General features: G+C 35.2%; 1 protein-coding gene across 7 annotated transcripts in view; it reads right to left on the bottom strand.

Moving 5' to 3' along the window:
- Ryr2 (ryanodine receptor 2 (cardiac)) overlaps window positions 1-13,134 on the bottom strand; it is a gene marked incomplete at its 5' end in the record, with an annotated part of 627,916 nt that overhangs the window by 143,990 nt on the left and 470,792 nt on the right. For all 7 annotated transcript variants that reach the window (XM_013504706.1, XM_013504703.1, XM_013504705.1 and 4 more), the window contains 7 exon segments: window positions 600-675; window positions 2,292-2,369; window positions 6,569-6,706; window positions 7,452-7,541; window positions 8,294-8,372; window positions 10,497-10,660; window positions 12,049-12,189. In XM_013504706.1, coding sequence (XP_013360160.1) covers window positions 600-675; window positions 2,292-2,369; window positions 6,569-6,706; window positions 7,452-7,541; window positions 8,294-8,372; window positions 10,497-10,660; window positions 12,049-12,189 — 766 coding nt within the window.

Here is a 13,134-nt window from a genome sequence, read left to right on the forward strand (position 1 = left end):
GTTGTAAGTGTGTCTCCCCTGTTGATGCGACCTGTATAAAAACCAAAAAAAAAAAAAAAAAAGAAAGAGATCATTAGTGCAGGATGCATTAAATTGAAGAAAGTATTTATGCAGATAGTCAAGAAAATATTTCATAAGCAACTAAGGATATTAGGTCATCTTAATACTTAAAAAAGGAAAAAAGAGCAACCACAAATATGTAAGAGAAAGTAATATAACTGGATAAGAGATGCAGAGAAAAAGAAATAGGCTGAAACAATAAATAAAAAGAAATAAATATTTAGGTTGGAGGTAACAGTCACAATAGAGGTCTAAGAAATATCTGATAATTCCACATATTATAGGTGCATAATATATTCCATATATTATCTGTTTGCTAAAATGGCTAAGAGAAAGCCATAAACAAGGCAATGCATACTAGAAGTCAGGAAATTACAGAATTTCCACCTTTAATCATGCATAGGTACATTTGAGACATGCTAATGAAAAGAAGGTAATGAGTTTTTATGCTCAAATAAATCATTATCTCATCCATATTACACACTTCTCTAGTTAGACCCTGGTTGATTTTAATAAAGAATTTTAGCAAGAAATATTACCTTTGGACTCCAACTCTAATTTCTTTTTCTTTGCCCATATATTATGGTAGTTCTCAGCCATCATTTCTGCCATAGCCTGAAATGAGTCAAATATTTACAAGCCAACTTCAACTTCAGTGATTGAAAAAGTAAAACCCTGCTTTCTAATATGCAATTTTGAAATATCTGAGTGGTAGTACTAAAATATATTGAAAGATAATCAAACACAACTCTCTTATTTGGAATTTGAAGTTCATAGAATTGTAATAATTTGTGAAATTATACAGTAAATAAACAGCATAGTTTTGATAAGAATAGTTAATTTTATTCATAACGATTAAACACATTTTCTTCATTCAGTAATGAAACTTCAAAATAGTTATGGACTTTACCACAAAACAAAATTATAAGTTCTTATTTTGATTTCCAAAGCTTTAAAATATCATCTAACCCTTATTACACATTGAATGTAGAGAATATTAGACAGATAAAGCTTTGGCTTCCAGAATATTCTCTGTCCAAACCAAGCAACAGACCTTGGACAAGCCACATGATCCTCTGTGGCTTTGTGAATTTTGGTAAGATTACCTCTACTATTATTTTCATTTTTGATATTCAGATTTATTATCATCTTAATACATTCCTACAGTTCTTCTGTGGTTGTTGTTTATACCAAGGGGAAAACCAAACAACTACACAGGACCTAAAATTTGCATTTATACTTTTCTCAGTATCATCTTGGCCTGTTAACTTTGTTCTATGGAACCAAAAATTATCTTTCATTCAAATCTGCCATTTGTCACAAAATAGGTTTCTCGGAGACAGAGGAAAACAGACTGCGGGGGGTAGAAGCAAAATGCCACAATGTCTCTAGGTAAACTGCCTAAAATATGTACTCTTTAAAGAGCACTTACAGGGACCCTTGAGCAGAGCATTATTGTTTATTTACTCACATACACCTAATTATGTTAGGATTTTCTAAATGGACATTTTCTTTATGGAAAACACGTTATGTGGAGGAAACACCCTAGAAAAAGACGAACAGTCTGCCTTGTTCTGGGAGACACATCCCAGTGGCGCCCTGAAATCTCTGCTACTCCTGAATCCTCTATGTGTCCTTTTTGCCCATTTGCCTGGAGCCCAGCCACACAGTACCACAGTCAATCTGTCCGCCCATGTTTTACCTCCTGGGCCCTCCCCTACATCACTGCTCTTGTGTTCTGAGGGCCTTTGTTAAACAAAATAAGGGTTACTTCCACACAAGCAATGTGATCCATCAGCAGCTGAGCTGATAACCCAGACAGCTACTAAATGGATATGGGGCAGATGGTGTACATAGCCTGCATACAATAGACAAAAGGCTGATTCATGTCTAGAGCAGGACAGAGCATGACAGCAGGAGGCTTCACCCCAGGACTTAGAATGGGCCACAGTGTATAATTTATAAGTTTATTTCTGAAATTTTCACTTAATATTTTCGACCACAGTTAGGCATGAGTAACTGAAATCTTGGAAAGTGGAAGCATACATAAGTGGGGTTATCTGTATAAACCTTTAAGCATAAAAACTTAGGGTACATAATAGCTATGAACTCCATGAACACATGTATGGTATCTATATTTAAATAATTCATGCTGCAAAATACACACAGGAAAGTATTATGCTGTGCTTTTTAAGTGTAACATTTGACAGTATTTTTTAAATATTACTTACATGTAGGTCCCTAGATAGTGTAACATTGCTCATGTCAATGGCTCGGGGGCTGTACCCATGGGCAGCATCCACTGAAACCTAGACCATTTATGGAAAAAAGCAGTGTCTCATTAAAAATCTTGGGGAGAGACTTAGGTGATACTTTACAAAAATAGAACAAAAAACTTCCAAATATGATGTTTCCTGAAATAAAAGGGGCAAGTAGCTATAAAATAATTTCACAAACGTATCTAGCAGGTGAAGTTATCTTTGGGGTCTGCCTATTAGTTATGATTGAATAATTCATTCTAACATCTTAGGAAATGGACAATCCCTAAAGCTAATAATCAGAATTCAATAAATTATGCTATAGATCCAAAATTCTGAGATGTTACCTTATCCAAAGAGTCACTAATATTGAATTTTTAAAAACCCTACTTTGCTGCAATGAAATTTACCTTTCCTCCTCTAGGCAATAATGAAGCAAAGTGGTCAATATTTACAAATACCCACATAAGTCAAATGCTAGAATAAAATAGAACCTACTTTTCATTGTAACAATCTGCCTTGTGGTATTCAGTGCTTTACTAGCATATCCTTGATGGCCAGACAACTTCCTGAATTTCTATATTTTGGCTTTTAATAAGTGAAATGTATCTCATCAACTTTAAAAAAGTTTTATTATCACTTTGGGCACTTACTTCATTCCACTGTATGGCATACGAATCAACTGGCGTATCTGTTTATAAGTCTAAAATTCTATATTGATATATTTCATAACTGTATATATATTCTATTATAAGTGGATAAAAAGGAACAAAGGAAAACTATATATTATAGCACAAACCCATGCTTGTAAAATAGAAGAGAGCTAGTATCAGTGTACGCTCGTGAGTAGTACTCAACTAACTTTAGGCTAAGTTTCGACTTACCCCCAACTTTTGCGTCTTCACCATGGCTCAGGAATCTAGTGGTAACGCATATAAAACTGGGGAACTAAGATCAGGCCTGGATTCCCATGATTCAAGCAAGCTTGGGGTTCAATGTAAACCTGCATTACTGAACTAACTATGAGTCTACTATAGCGCCTTGTATGATTTGAAGGGAATTTGTGAATGCATGTGAATTTTAGATGACTCCTGAATTTTGGAGTGGGTAGTGTTTCTACCATTTTGCTAAGCATTTCTACGTTGTTGGTTATTCCTGCTTCCTACAGAAAGTCATAAAAGTTACAAATTCCACTCCAAGGGACCCTCCTTCTAGGTTTTTAATAACTCCATTTCTGTTCATACCCTCTTCAAGGATGACTGCTTCAAGCCATAGTTATTTTTAGTACTCAAATCCTCTCCCTCATAATCAAATCAAATAGCTCAATAACAGATTCTTTTCAATTTTTCATTACATATTTTCCTTCCTGTTATACACAGAAATCAGAAGACAGTCCAGGTCTTACTTAATTTGCATCTCTTCAGTGAAAAAAAAATTTAAAAATGAAAAAAGGTTAAATAAGCATCAATTGCCTAAACTCATTGTCTTTCACTTACAAAATTACCCATTAGTTACCTCCCTCTGGCAGTCTTTCCCACGCCTGTCCCACTGCAGAGTCAGCTGATGAGATCCCGTGGTGCAGTGACAGCCTGCCTGTGTCCCATCAGGCACAACCTGTGCGGCCCAGGTCAGGCCACTCAACCATTTTTAAGGTTCTGTTTACTCACTTGTTAAATAGAGCTAACACCAAAGCACAGTCTACCTTCAAGTCAGGTATAAAACTAGATAATGGACACAAAGGCCTTTGCAGTGCTTGACACACAAAAATGACTCAAAGAATGTTTGCAAATGCCGGTTATTAGTACTATGCTGTTAGGACTCTAATCTTCACCTCCATACCCATAGCTCCCAAACAAGGTGACTGGGGGCAGACTGGGGGCAAGGTGACCTTCGGGAACCATGATTTTGCCTATCACAACATCTAAAATCCAATTAATTACTGTCTCCTTGCTGCCTGCAGGCCTCTTAAGCACTTTCCAACCATGGTCTTACAGACTCAAGCTGGGGTCCCAGGCAATTAGATCTGACTACTCCCCTTCTCCACTTTCTGATGTCTGGGGTCAAAAAATTCTGCTCTGCTTCAGTCTCACCATCTGCTCATTAACTCCCCATTAGTATCCAAATTGGTTCCAAAAGATTCGTTTTATTTCTTAAATGATAATTCCTGCCACTGTAGTGTAAAACTCTGTGGACTTGGTCTGAATTTTACTCATTTCAGTACTTTGAGTTTGACACACGCCAGTAATCACCAACTTTTGTACGACAGTGTGATTCCCAAGCTCACAAATATTAAATATGGTAAATATGCATCTTAAAATTGATAAAAGTATGAACAATAAATTTTGTTGAATAAATTAAAAAATACAGAACTGATATCATTTTTATTTGAAACTTTGTTTACTGAAAACTGTGTTTTCAAAACAGAGTTCTTAGTATTTAATTTCCTCTTGGACAATGGTCCTTTTATAACTGAAAGTTAAATCTTTTATCTTTAGATTAAGTCCTAGAGACCAGTTTAAAGAATGCAAATAGTTCAACAATAGGTTCTTTTTCCTTTCTTTCATGATTTTTCCTTCCTATTGTACACAGAAATCAGAAGACAGACTCTTCACGTTACCTGGACTACAAACTATCTTCCAGTCAGCAACTTTAACATTACATTATATGCAGTAGTGAAAACAGCAGCCACTAACAAGTGAGTGATTGTCATGAATAAAACTCACAGAGGATCTCCCTTAATTGCAAGACATCAGTATAAAGTGCTATTACTTTTTACTATTGCAACAATGAGAAAAAAATAAGCCTGGGGAAATTAAATATTCTACAATACTTTTGTAAGTTTATAGTAGTCTGAGGAGGCAGCAAAGGGTTAAGGACAGCGCTAGCTCCCAAGAGAAATGAAATGGCAAGTGAGCAGCTCAGATAACCTTTTGACTACATTGTAATGGCTGATATTTGGTTCCCACCTTGAATCTTAGTTTCTCCACCTTAAGCACGAAGCCCAAAGGCTGGATTCTTTTGGTACTGTCCTCTTGCCTTGACATGGCGCACCAGGAACACATATCCTGAATTCTTGCTCTGTGTGCCTGGCAGAGCCGTTCCCTCAGCACCTGCACGGTGCTCATGTCCACTTGCACGGAACAAGCTTTGGGTTCTAGATCTTGGACACACTGTATGAACACCCCACTCTTCCTTAAGATTCAGCCCTCAGGTCTGAGGGGAAATGAGAAGAAAGTTCTATAGGCAACCCAACCTCACGGAATGAACATATTTTATAGCCTTGGTTAGAAAAGCCACAGGACCTTACAGATGGGTGTTCTTCTGGCCAAGAGAAGGATGGATACAAAAATTCCCACATTTAAACATACTTTTAGCTCTCTTAAAACTAAAAGTAAGCCAGGCATGGTGGCACACACCTCTTTTCCCAGCACTCAGGAGGCTGAGGCAGGAGGATTGCCATGAGTTTGAGGTCAGCCTCGGTTATATAGTGAGTTCAAGACCAGCCTGAAATACATGGTGAGATCCTGTCTCAAAAAACAAAAACAAAAAAAAACAAAAACAAAACAAAAAACCCACTAAAGGTAAATCAATATAGCCTTTTCCTCTACTTTCTAAATTATGTTAAGCTTTTTTTGTACTAGGAATTGAACTCAGAACCTTGCACTTACCAAGCAGGCACTTCTGCCATTGAGCTATCTCCCCAGCTCTAAATTATGTTAGTCTCAGAATTTTCAAATTATTTGTTCTGAGAAACCAAAAAATTAAAACATTTAAATTACTATTATTGTTTGAGACCAGGTGTTGCTATGTTTCCCAGGCTGGTCTAGAACTCCTGAATCCAAACAATTCCCCTGCTTCAGCCTCCTGTGTAGCTGGGGTTACAGGTATATGTCAGGATCATTTTTAAAACAACATAAAGAAAGGAAGTGGTCCAAGGGAGTAAGGGTGAAGATGAGGAGGAGGGGAAGGGGAAACAAGGCGAATAAAGATGTGCCGTGTACAGGAACCTAATAACCTCAATGAATGTAAATACTATGTCATAACATGAGCTAAGACAAATAATATCAACATCTATGAAAAAGCATACAGGGGAACTGAAAGAGGAAGGAGAGAGGAAGGGGATTTAAAAAAAGAAATAAGTTGTAATGTGTACATGTAACCACTCCCCAAGACGACTGCACACTGCATGAACTGCAGGCATGTACTAATAAAATAAACATAAATCACCGATTTACTCCTGTGATTCCTACCTGACTTGTCTGAGAAATACGGCGAGTCCGGTTATAAAGAGCCATGCTGTCTCCCTCTCTGGTCCGTTCAATTCTCCAGCCCCAGGCCAGCATAGTTTTTAATGATTCTTTAATTGGCCAGCGATAAATTTCTTTTTCCTAGAACGAAAAAAGAAAATAACAAGGATACTATGAATTAAAATGAAATTTTTAAATCTATATTATTCTGAACTAGCCTATATTTTTTAGAAATTTGATTAGCAGCACTGAAGCATTATTTAAGAATGAAAACAAAGTAGAAGTGCTAAAGAGAAAAGTGTGAGCCGAGATCTCTGATGTTTAAGAGAGGTCCGTGCTCCTGGTATCGCGTGCAGGTCAATTTAACTTTGCCGCCCAGCCTCTCACATCTGAGATAGACAATGGAAAGGAGAAACACAATTAAGAAAAAGTGAAAATGGTGTGGTCCATGTGTGAAGGTTTTCTACCATCTGAATAGGGAAGTAATTCTTCCTCCACCATAAATACTGTGGTGGAAAATTATTTTCTATCAACATGTACATTTTCCCTCAAAGTAAAATATACAAAACCTTACCTGTAACAAGCATAATTACCTTATCATCTCACATCAACAAAACTCTAAAGCATAGCAATATTTTCAAAAGTTCTTGAAAATAGAGGAGATAAACACAAAGCAAAAAAGAAAGGAAAATATTAAAGAGAGAAGAGAATAAGCAATGAAATACTGACATATAAGGGGAATGGATAGAAAAACAAAATATAAGAAAACATGAAATTTTTGAATAAAGTAAAAAATCATAACTATAACATATTTTAATAAGAAAACATATTAGAAAAAATTCCTAACCCAAATTAAAACTTACAAATTTATAGAAAAATCACTTACCTTTTCAGATAATAACTTATATGGCTTCATTAATGGTTGAATCTTGGAAGAATCTGAATATATTTCTCCATAAATCCATCCATTTGCCAACTAAAAATTTATAAACATCAAAAATTGTTGTATATATATTACTTATAGAGTATAGATATGCATGTGGTTTAAGTGTGTGCGTATTTAATAGAAAAAACTAAAATGGACCAAGATAAAGAATCAGGCTTAAGTTTTATCTAATTTAAGTCAACACAAAGATTTCCATCTAATCAGTGCTACTTGTAGTAACCATCTAAAACAAGCCTTTCTAATTCAGACATTAGAATTACCCTGTTTTCCTTAAGAGGAAGAGGCTATAGAGCCCCACAGCCTGATGTGATTTATGCTGGCATATCCTGGGACTCACCTCTGAAAAGTCTGTCAGTCCTCATCTTCAACAGAAGAAGTGGTGCATACACCTCAGGGTCATCCCAGAATAACGCCACCCTCTCTGCCCCATTGCTATGACCATTATCTCTCAACAGATCTGTCACATTATTTTTACCACTTTCCTCCACCATCTGAAGCCTCTACTGATGTTACTTTTTACCTCTATGAACAATACATATTTAGAAACTATATTCATAATTTAATAAATGATCTTTTGAAATCTTAAAATTCATTCATAGGTACATTATACTTATGCTAACTGAAGGAGAAGCTAAATATTATATTAGCAAATTGTAATTAAATGTCCAATGACATAAAGTTCTCTCTTTAAAAAAGGAAACTATCATGGTCAGATACATCAAGGCAGAGACCAATCCTCAGTAACAGCAGCACTGAATCGGGGGCAATGCTCTGACTTTTACCTTGTCCATTGACCATTTGTCATGAGAATGTTCTGCGTATTTGTTAATGAAGTATTCCAACTTCTCAGGAATTGTAATACTACAAGAAAAATAGAGAAAAGAAAGCTTGATTTTCACAGAACTTACAGGAAATCGCATTAAACATTTATTCACAATTTATGAATGCTTAGGTTCCATTCAATCCATGATTATTCAAAAACAGTTTTAGCAAAGTATTACTTTTCATATTTTCAGAACAATATAAGAAAAGTCAAGCAGATAATGTTTTGTCTGCTCACTTTAAATTGATGTCTTTCATTATATATGAATACAAAAAATTAAATATAATAAAATATATATGATATTAAAATATATTCAAAGAGGAGAATAACAGATTACACAAAAGAGAAAAACCAACTCTAAATGAAGCTCTGGTTAGATACAAGATTAAAGACACACTTTTCTACCATACTCTTTCTTTGAAGCTTTTCTCCCTTTTTGATTTGTCTCTTATACAACTGTAAATGCATAACGTATTTCTGAAATCAGACCTGTTACATTTTAAATTAATTTTTTACTTAGTATATTAGTAGTCAATGGATAATATTAGAAGTGCTACTGATAGTAAAAAGTAACCAAGTAATGATTTATGGTTTTGATAACATTTATTCTTGATTCTTTTCATGTTTAAGTAACTATTTTATCCCCTGAACAAACATCAAGCACATGCAACTGATGATCAAGACTGATGATAAATATGAGGCTTGCAATATCAAATATATCAAGCATATATATATATTCCATTCCATTCATTAATGCATATAATTTACTAAAGCAATTAACTTGAGAATAGAATTCTAGATGAAACAGTATAATTAAATGGGTTTCTGGGGGTTTATTTCCAGTAAAATTATCAGCTTTTGGCATAAATAGACTTGAGAAACAATATATAAAACTCACAATCATGTAGGAATTATTGTTATCATCTCTATCTGTTGAGAAGTCCCCAAAGGGGCAAGCCTGAGTAAATAACTGTACATGCCCAACACTTAGTACTTAAAATTAATTGGGTTAATGAACCAATACTAAACAATGACATTATTCTCATGTCTTTTTAAAATCCTAGATTATACTGTATGTTAGCAAACCACACACTTACCCACGTAGGAATGTGAAACTGGGATGTTTGGTTACTTACTTTGGAAGAGATAACAAAGGATCAATCACATAAGCCAAATACTGTGGGGGTAGAATCTTTTCTCACAGGACTGTCGTCAATACCCAACATGCAAACTTAAGGCATATCAGACCAGTGGCACACCACTTGGGATAAAATGTGATCTGGTTATGGAAGTTGCCTAGAAGCCTCAAAGTTGAACTTGCAGGCAAATTCAGAAGCAGTGCATAAAATCTACCATGTGACTACCTTGCTAGAACTGATCTTGCTGAATCACCATGGAATCAATAAGATAATGTGGCATGAGGAGACAGCTTTCCTTGCACATGGGGAATGATGGTCCTACTTGAAGACAGTAGCAATAACAAAATGCTGAGATTTCCAACACTTGAAGTACTCAAACGCCCTATTTGTAGAACAATTTATACAACAAAGTATATATGAGAAGTTTCACTTGTAAACTGATGTTTTATTTCTGCTTTAGGTTGTCAAACTACATTCTAACTGTTCACCAAATTTTTCACAAAAATTGTCATTAGATATTCCCTTCAGTCTCACAGCATGCTTTATAATGCTCTCCATCAGCCACTAAGCCTGGGCGTGGCTGAGATGCGGTAGTGGGTGAAGGGCTTTCCCCTCACTCACGGAATAAGCTTTGCAGTACATGCTGGGGGGCACCCTAAGTAAAAGATGTTACAAAAAAAGAGGTTGCTTAGTTATTGATAAACATTTTGGATAAATTTTCAATGAAAAACTATAGCTAATACACCTCCTTGATTCTCATTATTATAGGTATAGCCTATAATACATGGTTATATACAGAGAATCTCCATTATGTTAAGAGTATCTTAGAAAGTATAGTTTATTTCTGATATTAGTATAACCACTATTATTACCATCATTTGATAAATTAAAGGGACTCCTATTCAAAGGATACCAATTCAAAAGGGGCATGTATTAGAGAAAGTTCACTTCAGTACCTTATTCAATTTCAGACTTCACACATCATTTACAATAAAAATCTGCTGCAATAGAAAGAGTCCATACTTTGAGGTATCAACAGGTTGTGGGTTAAAGTTCCCTTCAGAATCCATGGATGACTGTTTTTCCATCATACTGACATAATTTGACTCCATGTAGTCTGGGGGCAAAGCTCCCGCCACTGCACTCAGACAGGGAAGTGCCAGTTTGAAAAGTTCTTGTTCATATTTCTGGGAAGAAAAGGTGGACCAAGAAAATTACTGTGTGACTAGATAGCAAAAGTTGTCAGCATGATCACCAGGGTTGAGTTGATGTTGCAGGGCGTCTGAATTACCCTGGGGTGACTTAACTCCCTAACGACTCTTTCTCAAGCAAATTGAACATAGAAGTTTTGAAATCCCAGCATGTGTAGGAGAATCAGGCTCATTGTGATTTGGCTTCAAGACAATAAAATCTTCACTTCTCAGGAGTATATTTTCCCATATTTCAAATGAAGTGGACTTAGGAATGTCTTTACCACATGGACACAGTTTCAGTCACTGTGGACTACATTCCTTACAGTTATAGGTTATTGCTTCACCACATTATAATGACAATACATGAAAGAATATAGAAAGGCTAATTCTCCAGAGAGTGAAAAATTTCAACTCATGTACACTATGTTACAAAGGTATGAAAAAATGAAATCCTAAACTAGGAAAGAAATTCTACAGGAAGTGTACATACTAAAAATTTCTGGGAAGAGGTATTTGGATATTAATATATCATTAGTTAAAGGTACAATTGTTTTTAAAACAAGATAAAAAATCTTTAATTTTCAATCTAAAAATTAATGTTGTACATGTCTCTAAAAATATTCACATAGTATCTGAAAAGGATTCTCAGTTTTCTAAAAGAAATTCAGTAAAGAAAAGCATCAGACTGTAGCTACTAAACATAATTATGGATAAACTTTCCCATGCCGTAGATCAAACTTGCAATTACACTATTCCAATCATGTTTTAGTGGCTATGGGAGCTCAGATATCGAACAATTTAAATATGAGCCTAGCAAATGTGTTCTTATTTTCTTTGAAATCATCATCTTGTCATGTGAAAATAAATGAGCTATCCTTATACGTTACAAATGTGGCAATTACAAAGTAATGGCATATAAACAAACATTAAATGGAGATACTTAAATCTCTAGTGGCAAAACAGAAGATGTCAGCAAGCCACTGTAATATTCCAATTTGGTAAGACTTTATATTTCATATTCTTACAATTGATATAATTTCTTTGGGCTGCCTAATGATACAGAGGTAACTAGAGAGAGTTTGAGTCCAAAACAAATCTAAATGCACAGAAATTTAATCATGTGCCTTATTTCCTGAAAAGGCTTAGCTATTTTAAATCCAGAAAGTGTTATGATCACAAAGAATTTGCTACCATAAAGATTATGAAACATCTATATAAATTCCATCCTCACTATTTTTTTAAGAAATGAGAAAAAATAAAGCTGCTTAAGTCTTCATTAGTAAAGGCACTAATTTTCTTGATAAATTGGGAATACTAACTTATTAAGAACCTGCAGCTTTAAACATCCTATCAATGCAAATAAAGCCACAAAACTAAAATACCTTTTGAGACAGGGCATCAAAAATGCCCCAGAACAGTTTTCTTGATAAATGAAGTTCTTCTTCAGAGGCAGCACCAAAGTTGCCCCACCCTCCAGGCAGGCAGTAGTATTTCCAGCATCTTTCATAATGATTGGTCAGCAGCTACATGGAAAAGCAATTACAAAAGCATTGAGCTAAGATACCTGGGCTCATTCATTCCACTTCCCCACTTGTGGAATTCTAATGCTAGGTCCTATAATAAGGTCAACTGAAGGAAAACTGCTCAATCTCATTTGAGTTCTTTTAAAGAATACAATTACTTTGTAACACTGATCACACTACACGGATTAATTAATGTTAATTAATTAATTTTACAGATAACTCTATCTGAATAGCAATCTTTATGAGCTTTTTCAATAGATCTGTGTTCTATGCTCATTATTATCATTTATTCAGTTATATGAATTGCTGTCTCCTGGATATTCATGCATAAAATGCACAGATTTATATAAGGGTGACCCAGAGGCACAAAAAGCAACTGTGTATCTGACTATTTTTGCTCCTTCTCTGCCCATTTTTAATTATCACATTTTACAACTTGCCTCAAAACTTTTGTAATATAGCAAGAAGATATTTTATTCTACCTGATTCATAAATTTATCTAGATTTATCAAATCAAACTAGATTATCACAGAAAAATGTGTGGGGTTTTTTTTCTTGTTGTTTTCTGTTTTCATTACTGGGGATTAAACCCAAGGACACTCTACCACTTACCTACATCCCCAGTTCTACTTATTTGTTTGTTTGGTTTTTTCTATTTGGAGCACAGGATCTCACTAAGCTGCCTAGGCAGGATTCAAACTTGTAATCCTCCTGACTTCACCTCTTTCAGAGCTTGGACTATAGGTGTATGCCACTGTGCCTAGCTGAGAAGGTTATTTTTCCTAAATATCAAAGTGTGCTTCATACGAGAGTTTAAAAAATACTCACATACATCCCCAAAGTATTTTCTACAGCACTCTTACTGCGTGGCCATGAGGGGGAAATACCTGCTGGCTGTACTACAGAGTTTTCACTTGAAAAGTATGTTTTGTTTTGTTTTGTTTT

The sequence above is a fragment of the Chinchilla lanigera genome, unplaced genomic scaffold (genome assembly GCF_000276665.1).
Source record: "Chinchilla lanigera isolate Chin_1 unplaced genomic scaffold, ChiLan1.0 scaffold00091, whole genome shotgun sequence".
Lineage (NCBI taxonomy): Eukaryota > Metazoa > Chordata > Mammalia > Rodentia > Chinchillidae > Chinchilla > Chinchilla lanigera.